Genomic DNA, 19,545 nt, shown 5'->3' with positions numbered 1-19,545 from the left:
TAGATGCATGGCTGGGTTTCTGGCATTTCTATTCTGTTCCATTGGTCTATCCATCTGTTTTTGTACCAGTACCAGGCTCCTTTGATTATAGCTGCCCTGTGGCATGTCTTGAAATCTGGTATTGTGGTGCCTCTGGCTTTGTTTTTGTTGTATTAAGATTGCTTTAGGTATTCTGGGGCTCTTGTGTTTCCATATGAATTTCGGCATCATTTTTTCTGTATCTAAGAATGTCCTTGGTATTTTGATTGGTATTGCATTGAATCTGTAAATTGCTTTTGCTAGTATGAACATTTTGATGATACTGATTCTTCCAGTACATGAACATGGAAGATTTTTCAATTTTTTTTTGTATCTTTCTTTAGTGTTTTATAATTCTCATTGTAGAGATCTCAGACATCTATAGTTAAATTTATTCTAAGGTATTTGATTTTTTTTATAGCTTTTGTGAATGGGATTAATGTTAGAAGTTTTTCACAGCCGTGGCATTGTCTCTGTATACAAAGGCTACTGGGTTTTGTCTGTTGATTTTATATTCTGCTGCTTTACCGAGCTCTACTGTGAGTTCCAATAGTTTTTTTTTGTTTTTGTTTTTGTTTTTGTTTTTGTTTTTGTTTTTGTTTTGTTTTGTTTCAACAGGCAGAGTGGACAGTGAGAGAGAGAGAGAGAGAAAGATCTTCCTTTGCCGTTGGTTCACCCTCCAATGGCTGCCGCGGCCGGCGTGCTGCGGCCGGCACACCACGATGATCCGAAGCCAGGAGCCAGGTGCTTCTCCTGGTTTCCCAAGCGGGTGCAGGGCCCAAGCACTTGGGCCATCCTCCACTGCACTCCCGGGCCACAGCAGAGAGCTGGCCTGGAAGAGGGGCAACTAGGACAGAATCCGGCGCCCCGACCAGGACTAGAACCTGGGGTGCCGGCGCCACAAAGCGGAGGATTAGCCTATTGAGCCTCAGCGCCGGCCTCCAATAGTTTTTAGTGGCATCTTTTGGATCCCCTATATATAGAATCATGTCATCTGCAAATAGGCATAGTTTGATTTCTTCCTTCCCAAATTGTATCCCATTTTCTTTCTTTTTTCCTAATAGCTCTGGCTGAAATGTCCAGAACTATATTGAAAGCAATGGTGAGAGTGGGCATCCTTGTCTGGTTCCAGATCTCAATGGGAAAGCTTACAAATTTTCCCCACTCAATAGGACACTGGCCATGGGTTTGTCATACATTGCTTTGACTGTGTTGAGGAATGTTCCTTCTGTACACAATTTGCTTAAAGTTTTCAGCATGAAAAGATGTTGGATTTTATCAAATGCTTTCTCTGCATCTATTGAGATAATCAATTGTTCTTCAATTTATTAATGTGATATATCACATTGATTTGCAAATGTTGAGCCAGACCTGCCTATCAGGGATGAGTCCTACTTGGTCCAGGTGAATGATTTTTTTTGATGGCTTGCGGATTCAGTTGGCTAGTATTTTGTTCAGGATTTTTGCATCTATGTTCATCAGGGAAATTGGTCTGTAGTTCTCTTTCTCTGTTGTATCTTTTTTAGGTTCAGGAATTAAGGTGATGCTGACTTCTTAGAGGGGGTTGGGAGGGTTCCTTCCCTTTGAATGGTTTTGAATAGCTTGAGAAGGATTGAAGTTCTTTTTAAACGTCTGGTGAATTAATCAGTAAAGCCGTCTGGTCCTGGGCTACACTTTCTTGGGAGGGTTTTCATTGCTGATTCAATTTCCACCTTAGTTTTTGGTCTGTTTAGGTTTTCTGTCTTCATTGCTCAAATTGGGTGGGTTGTATGTGTCCAGAAATCTATCTATTTCTTCTAAGTAGTCACCTTTCTAGAGAAACTGATTTTTGTATGGTTTTATTATCTAGCACTCTGGATAAATACTAAAGAACTCCTCTTAGTGTGTCTTGTATAAAGGTCTAATGGCAATTGGCTCCATCAGCTTCTGTGTATCTGAAAGTATCTTGTCTTTCATTCAGTTTTGCCAGATACGGAATTTTTAAAAATATTTATTAGAAAGGCAGAATGGAAGAGAGATAGAGACCTTCCATCTGCAGCTTCACTCCCCAAATGCCCACTAGACCAGGATAAAGCCAGGAGTGTAGAACTCCACCCAGGTCTCCCACTTGGTGGCAGGTTCCCAAGATGGCACTTAGGCCATCATCTGCTGCCGCTCAGCACATCAGGAGAAAACTGTACCAGGAGTGTAAAGTAGCCAGGACTAGAACCAGCCCTCGTAATCTTTATTAAGTAGACTTGAAACAAGTTTCTGCATATTTATTTTTGTTCCTCTGCATGCACACTGTTTTCCTCTTTGCATGATTCATGATCTCCTGTTGAATATTGGGTCTTTGAAAGAATCAGCCACATCACCCATTCTTTGGATACTGGCTCTGTGCTGGGGAAGACCTTTACTATCTGTTACACTTTGAATGCTGAAGATCCTCTTCAGCCTTTCTTGGGTATTCTTCTCTGGATTCCCTTCTATGCTTGCCTGCTCTCAAATGTCCTCATTTCCCTAGAGTTCTACCCCTGCTCTTTCTCAGAGCCTTCAATGTTCTATTGTATTCATCCACAGGGCACTTGTAGGCCTTTTTTTTAATCAATAGTATTTTTTAATTTTATTTATTTAAGGAATACAGTGGTTCTTTCCCTCATGCCTCCCACCCTGCTCCCTTCCCACCTCCCATTCCCTCTCCCATCTCCTTCTTCATTATAGATCATTTTTAGTATGACTTTATATAGAGAGGACCATCTCTATGCTAATCATAGAGTTCAACAATTTATCCCCACGCCCACACACAACACATAGAGTACAGATTGGGGAGAGAAATTGCAGTCAGTTCTCCTATTGCAATTCAATAGGGACAGAAGTCCTACTTGGGGAGCAAGTGCACAGTGACTACTGTTGTTCCTTTAACAATTAACACTTTTTTTTTTTTTTTTTATGATGTCAGTGATCATCTGAGGCCCTTGTCGTGAGCTACCAGGGCTATGGAGGCCATTTGTGAACATAGACTCCACAGAACAACATTTTCAAATCAAATAATATGACTAGATGGTAAGACAGCAACACCAAATACTATAATTCACTGTTGGGAGAAATTAAGGATCAGTCAAAAGAGGCTTATGCCATCTCCATGGGGTGGAAGACTCGTGTGTGTGTGTGTGTGTGTGCGTATGTGTGAGTGTGTGTTTTAAATAAGTCTTTTTCCAAGGTGACACTCTTCAATTCTGTTCAAAATCCGAGTTACCCATCCCCATATCTCCAGTGTGTAAATGTAATAAGCTTATTCTAAATTTTAAAAAATTGTGATAAAATGTATGTGGCATAAAACATTTAGGGCCAGCACTGTGGTTGTAGTGGCTTAAGCTGCTGCCTGCAGGGCCGGCATCCCGTAGGGTGCTGGTTTGAGTCCTGGCTGCTCCACTTCCCATCCAGCTCTCTGCTAACGTGCCTGGGAAAACAGCGCAAAGTGGCCCAAGTCCTTGGGCCCCTGCACCTATGTGGGAGACCCGGAAGAAGCTCCAGGCTCCTGGCTTTGGTTCAGCACAGCTCTGGCCATGTGGCCATCTGGGGAGTGAACCAGGGAATGAGAAGTCCTCTCCTCTCTGCCTCTCTGTAACTTTGCCTCTCAAATATGTTAATTAAAAAAGAAACTTACCATTGAAATAATTTTAGTCTGTAACTAAGTAGGACTAAATGCATTCACAGGATTTGCGTTACCACCTCTATCCATTTCCAGAACTTTTCATCATCCCAGACAGACACTTTACACTCATTAAATCAAAGTCCCTGATCTTGTCTCCCTCTGCCTCTAGTAACCTCTGTTCTACTTTCTGGGCCTGTGAATCTGTCTTTTCTAGGTACCTCATATCAGTGGAATCACACAAGCATTTTATTTTTGTGTCTCGGCTTGCTTCATTTGGCATGTTTTCAAGGTTCACCCTGAGGTAGCATGTAATGGAATGTCTTTACTTTTTGTGACTAATAATCCATTGTATGTATATACCACATTTAGTTCAGCTAATGAGCTGTTGATGGACAGTTAGGTCAGTCTCACCTTTTGGCTACCGTGAGTAATGCTGCTATGAACACTGGTACTTAGTGTATTCTTTGTAAGACTTAGAGTGATTCCACTTGCAAGGCAGAGTTACACAGAGAGAGGAGAGGCAGAGAGAGAGAGAGGTCTTCCATCCAGTGGTTCACTCCGCAACTGGCCTCAACAGCCGGAGCTGCGCTGATCCGAAGCCAGGCGCCAGGAGCCTCCTCTGGGTCGCCCATGCGGGTGCAGGGGCCCAAGGAGCTGGGCCATCTTGTACTGCCTTCCCAGGCCACAGCAGAGAGCTGGATCGGAAGTGGAGCAGCTGGGTCTCAAACCAGCACCCATATGGGGCGCTTCAGGCTAGGGCATTAACCCACTGCGCCACAACGCCAGCCCCCAATTCCATTTATTTAATAGCAATAGAGTATTTCTTCATGAGTCAGTTTATTTAAATAGTAATTTACTTCCGTAATTTCTTTTAATTTATAGGCAAATGTTCATAGTATCCTAAACTTTTTGATCACTTGAGTTTGCAAATTCATGCTTTATTTATTTTTTGGGGGCAATTTTAAACTTTAACAGTCTTTTGAAATACAAAGTTTGGTTCTGTGGGTCCTTTCTTTTATTTCTTTTGATATTTTCTCTTAACTTAAAAACATTTTCATTTTATTAGAGAAATGGGGAGAGATCAAGATCTTCTATCCTTTGGTTCACTCTCCAAATGCCTGCAAGAGCCAGGGCTGGGCCAGCCTGAAGCTAGGAGCCAGGAGCTCCCGGTGGAATGTGGGCAGCCCAACCTATGTCTTAATTGCTTACCAAACGCCCACCCCTTCTCTTAAATTTTTAACAATTGCGTTGTAAATGCTTAGCTCGTTTTCAGTCCGCTGGAGCAGCTGGGGCTCATAGGGGATGCTGGCGCAGCAGGTGGAGGCTTAACCTACTACACCACAGCGCCAGCCCCAAGAACAAAGATCCCTTTATCGGTCTGAGGCGCTCCAGTCCAAGATGAAAGGGCTGGCTTCTGGTAAGGGCCTTTTTACTGTGTCATCTCATGCTGGAAGGGGGAAGGCCAAGTAAGGGAAGGCAGACACGGTTCTGTAACAAACTCGCTCACCAAGAGCCAGGTTTTTGGTAGTGCCATTCTCCGATTCATGGCTAAGCAGCCCTCATGACCAACAGGCTGAACTGTGGAGATACTGAAACCACAGGAAACACACTGAGGTGATTTTTGCAGGCACATACGGATTTAAAATTGTTTCAGATGTTCTAATACTAAAATAGCAAATCCAGATTGCTTTTGCTGAGTATTTTCTTGTTCTATCTTTTACACTGTGAAGTTCTAATTTACATAAGTTACTTATTAAAAAAGTACCCCAACCTAAGTCTTTAGCTAGAGAATCCAGTCTGTATTGACTGTGATTTAGGAGACAGTATTTGAGGACCGAAGTAAGTATACTCTTATGTGGTTTTTTTTTTTTAATATGAAAGGCAGAGTTAGAGTGGGAGAGACAGACACTGGTTCACTCCCACAGTGGTCAGTGCTGGGCCACACCAAAGCCAAGGGTTTGGAATCCCTTCTGGGTCTCCCACACGGGTGGCTGGGGCCCAAGTACTTGGGCCATTTCCTGCTGCTTTCCCAGGCGAGTGGGGAGATGGATCCAAAGTGGGAGTAGCAAGCCGGCGCCGTGGCTCAATAGGCTAATCCTCCGCCTAGCGGCGCCGGCACACCAGGTTCTAGTCCCGGTCAGGGTGCCGGATTCTGTCCCGGTTGCCCCTCTTCCAGGCCAGCTCTCTGCTGTGGCCAGGGAGTGCAGTGGAGGATGGCCCAAGTCTTTGGGCCCTACACCCGCATGGGAGACCAGGATAAGCACCTGGCTCCTGCCATCGGATCAGTGCGGTGTGCCGGCCACAGCGCGCCTGCCGCGGCGGCCATTGGAGGGTGAACCAACGGCAAAGGAAGACCTTTCTCTCTGTCTCTCTCACAATCCACTCTGCCTGTCAAAAATTTAAAAAAAAAAAAAAATGCTTAAAAAAAAAGTGGGAGTAGCAGGATCTAAACTGGTGTTCCAACATGGAGGCAGCCTAACCCACTGTGCCACAACACTCGCCCTACCATCTCATTTTCTTTTTAAAAATGACTTACCCCGGGCCAGCGCCGTGGCTCAGTAGGCTAATCCTCCGCCTTGCGGCGCCGGCACACCGGGTTCTAGTCCCGGTCGGGGCACTGATCCTGTCCCGGTTGAACCTCTTCCAGGCCAGCTCTCTGCTGTGGCCAGGGAGTGCAGTGGAGGATGGCCCAAGTTCTTGGGCCCTGCACCCCATGGGAGACCAGGAGAAGCCCCTGGCTCCTGCCATCGGATCAGCACGGTGCGCCGGCCGCAGCGCGCCTACCGCGGCGGCCATTGGAGGGTGAACCAACGGCAAAAAAAGGAAGACCTTTCTCTCTGACTCCCTCTACTGTCCACTCTGCCTGTCAAAAATTAAAAAAATAAAAAAATAAATAAAAATGACTTACCCCTACTCTCACTACTTAGTATTTTTCCCATCCACTATTTGGAATTTATATTATACATCTGAATAGTAGCATCATTAATACCTCTGTTAAACTATTCTGCAGATCAGCTGATCAGCTGATTCCTGTTTCTAGATTAAAAGGTAGCAATAAAATAATGTATTTAAAAATTTTTCTTCCCACTTATATTTTTTTTGACAGGCAGTTAGAAAGGTCTTCCTTCAGTTGGTTCACCCCACAAATGGCTGCCATGGCCAGCACGCAGCGCTGATCCGAAGTCGGGAGCCAGGTGCTTCCTCCCGGTCTCCCATGCGGGTGCAGGGCCCAAGCACCTGGGCCATCCTCCACTGCACTCCCTGGCCACAGCAGAGAGCTGGACTTCTTCCCACTTACTTTACAGTTTTAGCACTCAAGCTAGAGTTTGTAATTAAAAACCATAAATATCTAATATTTAGGAATAAAAATGGATTAAAACATTTAAAATTTTTCATTTTTATTTGAGAGACAGATCTTACATCTGTTGGTTCACTCCCCAAATGCTCCCAATAGCCAGGACTGTAGAACTCAATCTGGGTCTCCCATGTGGGTGGCAGATGCAAGCACTCAAGCCATCATCTGCTGCTCCCAGGGTGCCCCGGCAGGAGTCTGGACTGAAAGCAGAGCAGCCAGGACTCAATCAGGCACTCCAGTCTGGGATGCGGACATCCCGAGCTGTGCCCTTACCTGCTACGCTAAATGCCTGCCCCCAAAGTGGTTTTTCAGACTACAAATTATCAGCTAATATTTGCATTTCTTCTTCTGAACATAAGTCCTGTACTAATAAACTTAAATGACAACAGGGCTGGGTGTTAGGCCTACAGGTTAGATACCTGCGTCCGACATCAGAGTGCTTGTGTTGGACTCCTAGTGTCTAGCTTCCTGCTAATGCGGACATGGGGAAGCAGTGCTCACTGCTCACCTGGAGTGGGGTTCCTGCGCCCAGCTTTGCCAACCCTGGCCACTGCAGCATTTGGGAAGTGAACCAGTAGATGGGAGCCCTCTGTCTCTGCTTCTCAAATTAACTCAGAACAACTGTTTATTACAAGTCAGTAGACTATATCACGTTTAAAGCTTTCATTTAATACACACCACAGTAAATCAATGTTTTTGTTTAAAATGGAAAGTTTATTTGCTCAGTACACCAAATAGGATGCAAGCATTGTTGTGACAAATATACAGAAATATGCAGATCAACATAAAACAGTAATTTAGCTTAAATGAAAATTTCTTTAAATGTTATGACAACATACTCCCAAGAAGACTTTCTTCAGTTAAGTTAATTACACATTTCAATAAAATAAAGGGTAATGGGTTAATTGGATGTTAGCTTGTGAATATTTTAAAAAATAAAACTCCAACTCTATTAATCCATGCCAGTTAAACACTATAACTAAAATTTCCAAATAAGCGCAAAAGGAGATGGAACAAATTAGTTACCTTTTTTTTTGCTTGAACAGTCCAGAGGAAAATGGTTACTACAAATACAGCAGGCAAACTGTTAGACTGACCAATCTAGAACATAGTGTACTAAATTTCAGTCTCAAATTGTGCTAAATGCTCATCATTAGTATGGCACATTTTGGTCCATGATATGGTTTAATGCCAAGACAGATCCCAATTTGTTACAGAAACACATAGATTACTGTTGCTTTGTTTGCTTTTAAATATATATATATATATTTTAAAAAGCCAGGTATACTTCCACAAAGAAAGGCAGGTTTTCCCAGGAGGACTTTACAGGAAGTAATCTGGGGTGCGCCGGGTTACGTGAGGCTCTCCACGACGAGGTGCTGGATCGAACTGAAGGCTGTAAGTGACGGAAGAGAAAAGGCAAGCAAATAAAGAACAAGCACTGTAACAGAACAGAGTCCCGATCTCTTGTCCCTGCTGCTGGGATGAACTGGGTAAGTCACAACAGTGTTCTTCACAGAGCTCTGGAAAATGTGGTTTGGTGCCTGGCATGAAATGTTTTAATATCATCAGTTGACTGGAAGTGACGAGAATGAACATGCTACTCTTGTTCCTCATTTTATGGGGAGAGCATTTTGTTTTTCACAAAAATGTGTTATTGGTGGGTTTTTCCCACAGATGTCTTTTATCAGGCTGAAAGTTTCCTTTCACTAATTTGCTGAGTATTTTTATTATGAAAGGATGTTAGGTTTTATCAAGTGCTTTTTCTGCCTCTACTGAGAAGATCATGTGATTATTTTTTAATATTAATATGTCAGATTGATTTTCATGTTTTAAACCAACTTTGCATTCCTGGGATACATTCCATTTGGTTATGTTTACCATTTTTTATACATTGCTGGATTCAGTTCGCTAGTATTATGTTGAAACTTTTTGCATCTATATTCATAAAGGGCATTGGTGTATCGTTTCCTTGTTTGGAAATGGGTAATACAGCCAGAACTCAAACCAGCACTGGAATGGAATGCCAGCATCACAATCAGCCACTTAACCCTCTGTGCCACAGCTCTACATGAGCACTGGGTAAGTCTTAGCTGATCGGTCCTTAGTATCGGGTAAAATGGGTCTCGGAGAACAAGCTAGGAAGTGCTTGCCATTCTTCTGTTGAGTGTTTTGTGAAGACTGGTGTTAATGCACTTTTTTTTTTTTTAAAGATTTATTTATTTGAGAGGCAAGAGTTGGAGAGACAGAAATCTTCCAATTGCTGGTTCACTCCCCAAATGGCCACAACAGACAGTGCTGGGCTGATCTGAGCCAGGAGCATACCTCCAGGTCTCCCATGTAGGCGCAGGGGCCTAAGTACTTAGGCCATCCTCTGCTGCTTTCCCAGGCACGTTAGCAGGGAGCTGGATTGGAAGTGGAACAGCTAAGACTTGACCCAGTGCCCATGTGGGATGCTGGTACAGGCAGTGGCTTTACCCACTACACCATAGTCCTAGCCCTGGTACTGATTCATTTTTAAACATTGGGTGGTATTCACCACCAAAGCCAGCTGGGCCCGGACTTTTCTGTTTAAATTGGGGACTGGAGCTGTGGCACAGAGGGTTAAGTGGCTGATTGTGATGCCGGCATTCCATTCCAGTGCTGGTTTGAGTTCTGGCTGTATTTCTGATTGAGTTCCTTGATAATGCGCCTGGGGAAAGCAGTAGAATATGGCCCCAGTTACCTACATGGGAGACCTGGATGGGGTTCAGGCTCCTGGCTTTGGCATGGGACAGCCTGGCTGTTGTGGCTATTTGGGGACTGAACCACTAGGTAGCCACTATCTCTTTCTCTCCCCCTTCCTCTCAAGTCTGCTTTTCAAATACAATTTTAAAATTTATTCCGTTCTTTGTTACAGGTCTACTCAGACTGTATTTCTTCATGAGTCAATTGTGGTAATTTCCATCTTTACAGGAATTTGCCCATTTTGTCCAAGCTGCCCAGTTTGTCACTATAGTTACTTATTGAATTCTTCTCACATCTTCCTAAAGTTTTTCAATCTTATTTAGCTTTCCAAAGAACTAACTTTTGGCTTTACTGATCTCTCTATTGTTCTATTTCACTCCCTCTAAACTTGAGATTCTTGTATTGGGTTTAATTTGCTCTTCTTTTGCCAGATGTAAAAGAAATACACGTGGCTACAGCTGTAAACTTCTCTGTGCTGCATCCTGTAAGTTTTGTCACACTGTTTTTTATATATATATATATCTCAGCATATTCTTTAATTTTCCTTGTGACTGCTTCTTTGACCTACTGGCTATCTGGGAGTGTGCTACTTTTCACGTATTTGCCAATTTTTCAGCTTTCCTTCCATTATTTTTCATGTCATTCTGTTAGTTTGGAGACCATAATTTGTATGATTCCAAACTTCCTAAGTTTACTGAGGTTTGTTTATTGCCTAGCAAAAGAGTATTTTGAAGAACATTCCCTATGCATTTGAGAACATGACTGTGTGTTTTGCTGCTGTTGGGCAGTGGTTTGCATATGTTAGGCATTTACGGTATGGTGTTGCCCAAGTCTTCTGTTTCCTTGGTCTTCTGCCTAGCTGTTCCATGCAGGAGACATGGTTTCCACTGCCTACTTCTTTCTTCTTGGGTACAAGTCACAATTTCTTGTCCCTTTCCAGACCTTAGAATTTATCGTTGAAACACTGGACATTAATTCTGGATACTGATCTACCTAGAGAGTGGTCTTGTTGGCTTTTTGGGTGGTTTAATAACTTGGCTAAGGTAACACTGTGAAGTCTATCAGCCCCTTGGTAAACAGCTTCTCTGGCCTCAGATTTTTTTTAAACCAGTTTCAATTTTTTAAAAACTATTTACTGTTGTTCTGTTTGAAAGGCAGAGAAAAATGGAGCTCTTTCATCCTGCAATTCACTTCCAAGGGCCTCCAACAGCCAAGGCTGGGCCAGGCTGAAGCCAGAAGCTGGGAACTCCATCTGGTCTCCCACATGGCTGACACGGACCCAAGCATCCGAGTCATCTCCTGCTGCCCTCCCAAGGTTTACATTAGCAAGAAGCTGAAATGAGAAGCAGAGCTGGGACACAAACATGCTCCAATAAGGGGTGCAGGCATCTGAAGCAGTACTTCTAACTGCTGTGCCAAATGCACACCCTGCTTGTTTTAACTTGGTTACTGAGAGGCGGCTTCAGGGCAGGCGTAAGTCACTTGCTGATTTAATGCTGTACTGAAGCACCTTCGTTCCATTACATCTGATGGCCCACCTTGTTGAAACGTTAGATTAGGGTGGCACTGGCACTACGGCGTAGCAGGTAAAGCCGCCACCTGCAGTGCCAGCATTCCTTATGGGTGCTGGTTTGAGTCCCAGCTGCTCCACTTCCAATCCAGCTCTCTGCTGTGGTCTGAGAAAGCAGGAGATGGCCCGAGTCCTCAAGCCCCTGTACCTGAAAGAGACACCGAAGAAGCTCCTGGCTTTGGACTGGTCCAGCTCTGGCCATTGCAGCCATTTGGGGAGTGAACAGCAATCTGCCTTTCAAATAAATAAATCTTTAAAAAAAAAAGTTACATGGCTTGGAGAATGCTACCAAAGTTGAAGGAAATTTCCATTTCAACTTATCATTCAGCCAGGGACTAGCAGCTTGTCTCCAACTAGCCCTGAGGATGTGGCCCTGGGCATGTACAGCCTTCTAGACTGTCAGGGATGAGCGTGACTTTTGAAGCCCGGTTCCTAGGAGTTGCTTCCGAGCACCTTACTGAGGGAGTGTTTCATTACGGCCAGTGTGGGTGATGCCCTTTGCAGATCCACCTACTGATTAGTTTCCTAGGGCTGCTGTAATAATTACCACAAACTGTAAGGACTGAGGGTATGAGTCTGACATTCAAGGATGTTCACTGGGCCATGTTCCCACTGAAGCTTCTAGAGAATAATCCTTTCTTGCCTCTCCCTACTTCTGGGGGCTTGGGCACTTCTTGGCTTCAGTACCTGGCTCCAATCTGTCTTTAGGTGGCAATCCTCCCCGTGTGTCTTTATTTTCCTCTTAGAAAGGATAACAGTTGGATTTAGGGCCCACTGGAATCCTGTATAACTTTATCTTCAATAATTACATCTGCAAAGACCCTTCTATTTCCAAATTCCGAGGTTCTGAGTGGGCATGGGTTTTTGGAAGGCACAAGTATTTATCAGCTCAACTTCTTGTTGCTCCTACAAGGGGAGCTATGGTCTCACCCTCTTAACTGGTCTATATCATGGCTCTAAACAAAGTACTCAGGCTTGGAATTCTCTACCCCTTGTTCTGTAAGTAGGTCAGTTCCCTCAGGCTGTGCTAAGGTACATCTTTGGCCTGCCTCTCTCACTGAAGTTTTGTGCCAGTGCTGGGGGCACAGGCAGCTATTTCTCAGATATCCCTTGTTCCATGAACAGGCTCTGGGGTGAGAGCAACGGATGGTGCAGAATTCTCCTGCCATGCCTGCCTGGAAGACAGCTTGCACCCCTACAGCTGGCATCCAGGGTGAAACTACAACACTAGACTGGCAGGGAGGGAAGGGGACACCCCCATTTTCTTGATCTACCCAGAGTAGAGGGCCTGGTGTGTGTCTGTAAGAAGGATTTTGAAATAGGCAGATGAAGTAATGGCTTGTTATTACTGAAATCTAGTACATTTTTCTCCATTTGCTGTATTCCACTGTGATAAGTTTTTGCAGGGAAGAAGCTTCGCCAATGCTCTTGCTGCACTATTCCAGAAGCAGAATTTTCTACCTCTATTTTTAATGTCTTATATTCAAAAATTTCAGTGATTATATACAAGAAAAATCTAAAGTTACTTACAAGGAATATTTTAAAGTGTCATCTAATTCCATGATAGCAGCCTGGTTCCCACAACGGTAACAGTAATTAGGTGCACTGAAAATGGTAACCACATTCCGGTCATGACACCAGTTGTATCCCTGCAACATTAAAACACAGTATTCCATTATGAAATTGTAATCTTAAGATAGGTAAATTTAGAAGAACTAAAAAATTACAGATAATTCTCTAAGGAAACAGACATCTATGCTGCCTTACATGGTCTCCACCTTCCATAGTCTGTGCACTAGCACAGAATGCTGTACAACTGTTAGGCAGAGGGCTGTTATCTGCAGCTCTGTTAACTGTGCTGTTCTGCTTTGAGATCTTGGGTAGGGGGCTTCCTGAAACGTTACCCACAAAGATGACAGTTCTCAGTTTTCCCTCATAACTGTTAAGTTTTGCTTTTATTTTGAAGCTATTACTGAATATACACTTATACTTTCTAGAGAACTGGCTCAGTTCTCATCAATGACGACCTTTTTATTTCTTGTTCTGATTCCTATTAGCTGTATTTTGAATAATTACTTACTCGATAAAACAGTATACAATTTTCTATCCCTTATCTCTAGTTTGTGGTGATACTATGTTTTAGGTATGTTCCAAATATTTGAATTTGATTATCCAATTTTAGTCAATTTACAAATGTCTTATGATTATTGACGGCATTAAATATTTTGTTTTAAACATATTCAATATAGTTAAGATACAATTCAAATATAATGATATGCCTTTTCTCCCTCCCTCCTTTTTAGACTTACTTTTACTATATAAATTTAAATTTGTGTTATTATCTTGTACCTACTCCCCCTGACTTGCCCTATTTGGCTAGTGAAGTTTTCTCTAACATCTTAAAGGTAGTACTGAATGGTTTAGTTGGATTATATGATCACTTATATTCCTTTAGTAGTTACACATAAGTAATATAGTGGAAAAACTTGGCAGACATCCCCTTATAAATCTTTTTTTTTTTTGACAGGCAGAGTGGACAGTGAGAGAGAGACAGGGAGAAAGGTCTTCCTTTTGCCGTTGGTTCACCCTCCAATGGCCGCCGCGGTAGCGCGCTGCCGCCGGCGCACCGCGCTGTTCCGATGGCAGGAGCCAGGTGCTTCTCCTGGTCTCCCATGGGGTGCAGGGCCCAAGCACTTGGGCCATCCTCCACTGCACTCCCTGGCCACAGCAGAGAGCTGGCCTGGAAGAGGGGCAACCGGGACAGGATCGGTGCCCCGACCGGGACTAGAACCCGGTGTGCCGGCGCCGCAAGGCGGAGGATTAGCCTGTTGAGCCACGGCGCCGGCCCAGACATCCCCTTAAAGAAGTAGTCTTAGTTACCAACAGCAGTGGTATTTCAAGACCCCTGGATATGATGCACTGAGGAGATACACCCTTCTACAGTATACCTGACAAAAATGCACATCCTCAATCTACACTCATAAGGAAACATCAGTCAAACCTAAGAGATTTCTACAAAATAAATTGATTATAGTTTCCCAAAAGAGATCATGCAAAACAAAATCTGAGGAATTATTTCCCCATCAATTAAACTTTGTTTTAAAGGACAGTAGTGGGGCTGGTACTGTGGCATAGTGGGTAAAGTCGCTGCCTGCAGTGCTGGCATCACCCATGGACGCCGGTTGGAGCCCCAGCTGCTCCATTTCCAATCCAGCTCTCTGCTATGGTCTGGGAAAGCAGTAGAAGATGGCCCAAGTCCTTGGGCCCTTGCATCCACATGAGAGACCTGGAAGAAGCTCCTGGCTTCGGATTGGAGCAGCTCTGGCCATTATGGCCAACTGGGGAGTTAACCAGCAGATGGAAGACCCTTCCAAATAGATAAATTAATGTCTTAAAAAAAAGACATTAGTGACATAATTAGCAAAATGAGTCAAATACTTTGGCATTGATAAAGTACTATAACCTATTTCCTGATTATAGCAACAGCTGGTTCAAATGTGGAGCAGAAGGAGAAGGGAGAATGATGAGGAAAATAACCATAAAATATTTATAATTGTGAATTCAAGTGAAGAATACAAGGGAATTTTGGGGTGCTATTTATGCAAATTTTCTCTAGGAATTTTAAAAGTAACTTTGCCATTGGTACCTTCTTCCTTGGTAAAATAAACAAGTTTTTTCTCCTCTTTTGGTAGAGAAGGCATGTTTCCAATACTCTCGATCTTGAAGACCTATTACAGACATGCAGACACATGTGCTAATCTAGCCTGAGGAAGATGATTCTATGAGAAAAGCACATACCTCCATCACAAGCTGGTGAGCACGAGAGACCAGTGTGAGACCATTGGCGTGGTTAAATGTTTCAGAAATGTCTTGTCCAAAAGTGTAGCCAGCACCACGTGGTGAAATACCCCACCCACCACGATCATCTGGATCAGACCACAACAGATCACACATTGGGCCCTGGCCAAGAAAATAAAGTATAAATTATTAGGAGTCAAAAATATTTCACAAATGTAGCTTTCCCACAATGTGGTTTCTAAGTTTACCTCGTGTGGAACTTCTTGTAAACGATCCAGGGCTCTTATATGATCCAGTGTATCTATGGATGGAGACAGGCCACCATGGAGGCAGAATATCTGTTCACAAAGTAAGAAAACTGGGTTCACTATTTGCTAGCAAAGAAGGGAGTTGAAGGAACAGAGGAGGGGGTGGATAATGGGTACCAAAACACAGCTGGATAGGAGGAATTGAGTTCTATAGCACAGTAGGGTGACCAGTTTATAACATTTTGTACTTTATCAAGAACTAGAAGAGACATTTAAAGGCTTCCAATAATGAGAAATGTTAATTATTCTGATTTGGTCATTACATGTTGTACCCCACAAATACATGCAATTATTACATGTCTTTTAATAGGATCTCCATGACTGTGACTTTCTATTACTTTCTCTATAGGTTACTGCTAATGTATAAAGTTTCGTTTGTTTCACAAACGTTCTACAGATTATTATCATAGTGACCTTTCACTTTTCTCAGATTCTTGGAGTATACAATCATGTCATTTGCAGAAATGCTTCTGTTTTTTTCTTCTCAATATTTATACCTTTTAATTGTTTTTATTGCTCAGTGTACTGGCTAAGACTCCTAAAACAAAACCAATACAAACATGTGTATATGTGTGTGTGTGTTTTTTTTTAAATTTTTTTAAATTTTTTTTTTTTTTTGACAGGCAGAGTGGACAGTGAGAGAGAGACAGAGAGAAAGGTCTTCCTTTTGCCGTTGGTTCACCCTCCAATGGCCGCTGCAGCCGGCGCACCGCGCTGATCCCAAGGCAGGAGCCAGGTGCTTCTCCTGGTCTCCCATGCGGGTGCAGGGCCCAAGCACTTGGGCCATCCTCCACTGCACTCCCTGGCCACAGCAGAGAGCTGGCCTGGAAGAGGGGCAACCGGGACAGGACCGGTTCCCCGACCGGGACTAGAACCTGGTATGCCGGCGCCGCAAGGCGGAGGATTAGCCTAGTTAGCCACGGTGCCGGCCTATGTGTGTGTTTTATAAACCATCTATTTTGTTACCTATCCTCTGAGGTATCCTCAGAGAGAAACATGCTTTATTGAGCATTCCTTTGACTTTAATGAGGTTTCTAATGTTTTACTGGTAAGTATGATCAGTGTAACTATTTAATACTTGATATATTTCTTCAGAGTTATTTATCTGAGAGACAGAATTACAGACGGAGGGAGGGAAAGACAGAAAAGCGTCTTTCATCCACTGGTTCACTCCTCAAATGGCCACAGTGGCCAGAGCCAATCTCAATCCAGGAGCTTCCTCCGGGTCTCCCACGCGGGTGCAGGGACCCCAAGGACTTGGGCCATCTTCTACCGCTTTCCCAGACCACAGGTAGAGTTGGATCAGAACAGGAACAGCTGGGACTTGAACTGGCTCCCATATAGGCGCTGGCTCCTCTGCGATATTTCTTAAGAACTGAGTTTTAAATCATGGATACAGGATTTTTTCCCCAAAAGGTTTTAAATTTTGTCTTTCTGAACTTGCCATGTCTGGTTTGGTATTAAAGAGTTTCACAAGGCATATACTTAAAGGTCTGGTAGAATTAGCCTTATAAAACTACTTAAACTTGGTTACTTTTCCAATTTCTTTTAAGCTTGGTGATTATTTAAACTGTACTAATTTCTGCAAAAATACTTTTATTTTGCTCCAATAAATTCTTTTTCAAATTTATTAAAATAAAGTTGTACGTTATTGTGATATGTAAGTACCTCTTTTTATAGTTATGCCTTATTTCATTCCTTCTGTTTTGTGTGCCCTTCCTATTGCCAGATCAATATTGCCTATATTTCTTTTTTAGTTACTTTTTTTTTGACAGGCAGAGTGGATAATGAGAGAGAGAGAAAGGTCTTCCTTTTGCCGTTGGTTCACCCTCCAATGGCCGCTGCGGCCGGCGCATCTCGCTGATCCGAAGCAAGGAGCCAGGTGCTTCTCCTGGTCTCCCATGCGGGTGCAGGGCCCAAGGACTTGGGCCATCCTCCACTGCCTTCCTGGGCCATAGCAGAGAGCTGGCCTGGAAGAGGGGCAACCGGGATAGAATCTGGTGCCCCAACCGGGACTAGAACCCTGTGTGCCAGTGCCGCAAGGTGGAGGATTAGCCTGTTAAGCCACGGTGCCGGCCTTTTTTAGTTACTTTTTAAAGTGAAGATAGGGGTGGCCAGCATACTGGGTGAAGCTGCTGCCTGTGACACTAGCACCCCATATTAATATTGGTTTGTGTCCTTGCTGCTCCACTTCTGATCCAGCTGCCTTCTAAAGTGCCTGACAAAGCAGAGGAAGATGGTCCAAGTGCCTTGGGTTCCTGCACCCATGTGGGAGACCTGGAGGAAGCTCCTGGCTCCAGCCTGGCCCAGCACTGGCAGGTATCTAAAGAGTGAACCAGCAGATGGGAGATTGTTTGAACTTGAGCCATCATCTGCTGCTTCCCAGGATGTGCATAGGTAAGATGCTTGACTGAAAGTAGAGCAGCAGGGACTCTGTCCCAAGCACTCTCAACATGGGATGTGGGTGTCTCGAGCAGTAGTTTAACGTGCCTGCCCTAGTAACAAAGTTTGATATTATATTAGATAATGTGTCACCAATCATACGTGTTTGTTTTGTTCCTTAAAAGCATTCCAACAGTAAAGATCAGAGGCCCGTGGAAGGATAATGGTTTGGGGGACGGAGGTGGAAAAATATATAAGAGCTCAGCTAATGCACTCATCTGAAAAAACTGGATCCATCATGAACGCGGAAGGGCTATCTTTCAAAAGTAACTGCCCATTCATTTTAATGACTATATTGCTTTAAAAATAATTAAACAGGGGCCAGCACTGTGGAAAAGTGGGCTAAGCCTCCGCCTGTGGCACCAGCATCCCACATGGGTGCCAGATGAAGTATGGTTGCTCCTCTTCCCATCCAACTTTCTGTTGTGGCCTGGGAAAGCAGTAGAAGATGGCCCAGGTGTTCCGGCCCTTACACCTGTGTGGGAGAACTGCAAGAAGCTCCTGGTTTCAGATCGGCCCAGCTCCAGCTGTTGCAGCCGTTTGGGGAGTGAACCAGTGGATGGAAGACCTTTCTCTGTCTGTAACTCTGCCTCCCAGATTAAAATCTGAAGGCCGTTTTTAATTTTTTTAAGTAAAATTTATCAGGGCTTGCACTGTGGTGTAGCAAGTAAGGCTGCTGCCTGCAGTGCTGGCATCCCATTTGGGTGCCAGTTTGAGACCCGGCTGCTCCACTTCTGATCCAGCTCTTGGCTATGGCCTGGTAAAGCAGTGGAAGATGGCCCAAGTCCTTGGGCCCCTGCATTCATGTGGGAGACCCAGAAGAAACTCCTGGCTTTGGATCGGCACAGTTCTGGCCAATTAGGGAGTGAACCAGTAGATGGAAGACCTCTCTCCTTCTCACTCTTTCAAATAAATAATTTTGAAAAATGTATTACCTTTTTAAATTCATGTTTTCTTTCATTTTACCAAGTTCAGGCTACGTACTGCCCTTGGAAACTGATTACTACAGTGTCCAAAATCATGGCTAGGAAAATACCACATGTCAAGATTTCAGAGGGAACACAGCATTGTAGCAGAATGAGCTAAGCTACCACCTGCAACACCAGCATCCAATATTGGAGAGCTGGTTTGCATCCCAGCTGCTCTACTTGCCATCTAGTTCCCTACTAATGTGCCTGGAAAGGCAGTGGGTGATGGCCCATTAACTTGGGTCCCTGCCACCCACATGGAGCTCTGGCTTTGGTCTGGACCAGCCTCAGCTGTTGTGGCCATTTGGGGAGTGAACCAGTAGATGAAGAAAAAAAATTAGAGAAGGTCATAACCAAATTACATTCACATCAGCAGTACAAGAGTATCTACCATACACTTGACAACACTGCGCGTTTATAATTTAGTTTAAATGTAAAACATGGTGATAATACTCAAGTTCATGCTTACAGCGATAACAGAATATTCGCATAATTTTTCTTACACATTTGAATGTTTTAGAGTATGTGCCAATACTTGTCACAGGTGGAAACAAAGCATTCACTTAGGGAAGAAAGTATAAGACACATAATACAATTACCATAAAAATAGGAATAAAAAACTTTAATGCTAACTAGTAGATACTGAATCTGTGTGGCCCTTGTTTTAAAAAAAAATCTTGCTTGAGTAGTATTGTACATTGGGGTCTTAAAAATTTACTTATAAT

At 43.6% G+C, this 19,545-nt stretch overlaps 1 protein-coding gene across 1 annotated transcript in view; it reads right to left on the bottom strand.

Moving 5' to 3' along the window:
• Positions 1–7,717: 7,717 nt before the first annotated feature.
• PPP2CB (protein phosphatase 2 catalytic subunit beta) overlaps positions 7,718–19,545 on the bottom strand; it is a 29,224-nt gene continuing 17,396 nt past the window's right edge. Inside the window, exons 4-7 of the mRNA XM_062213088.1 lie at positions 15,351–15,440; positions 15,103–15,264; positions 12,835–12,953; positions 7,718–8,403 (exon numbers count right to left, since the gene is read on the bottom strand). Coding sequence (XP_062069072.1) covers positions 8,331–8,403; positions 12,835–12,953; positions 15,103–15,264; positions 15,351–15,440 — 444 coding nt within the window. The 3' untranslated portion in view covers positions 7,718–8,330. The remainder of the gene's footprint in view (positions 8,404–12,834; positions 12,954–15,102; positions 15,265–15,350; positions 15,441–19,545) is intronic.

This window comes from Lepus europaeus, chromosome 16 (assembly GCF_033115175.1).
Source record: "Lepus europaeus isolate LE1 chromosome 16, mLepTim1.pri, whole genome shotgun sequence".
NCBI lineage: Eukaryota > Metazoa > Chordata > Mammalia > Lagomorpha > Leporidae > Lepus > Lepus europaeus.
Note: the sequence above shows the minus strand (reverse complement) of the source record. Positions and strands in the feature narration are given on the sequence as shown.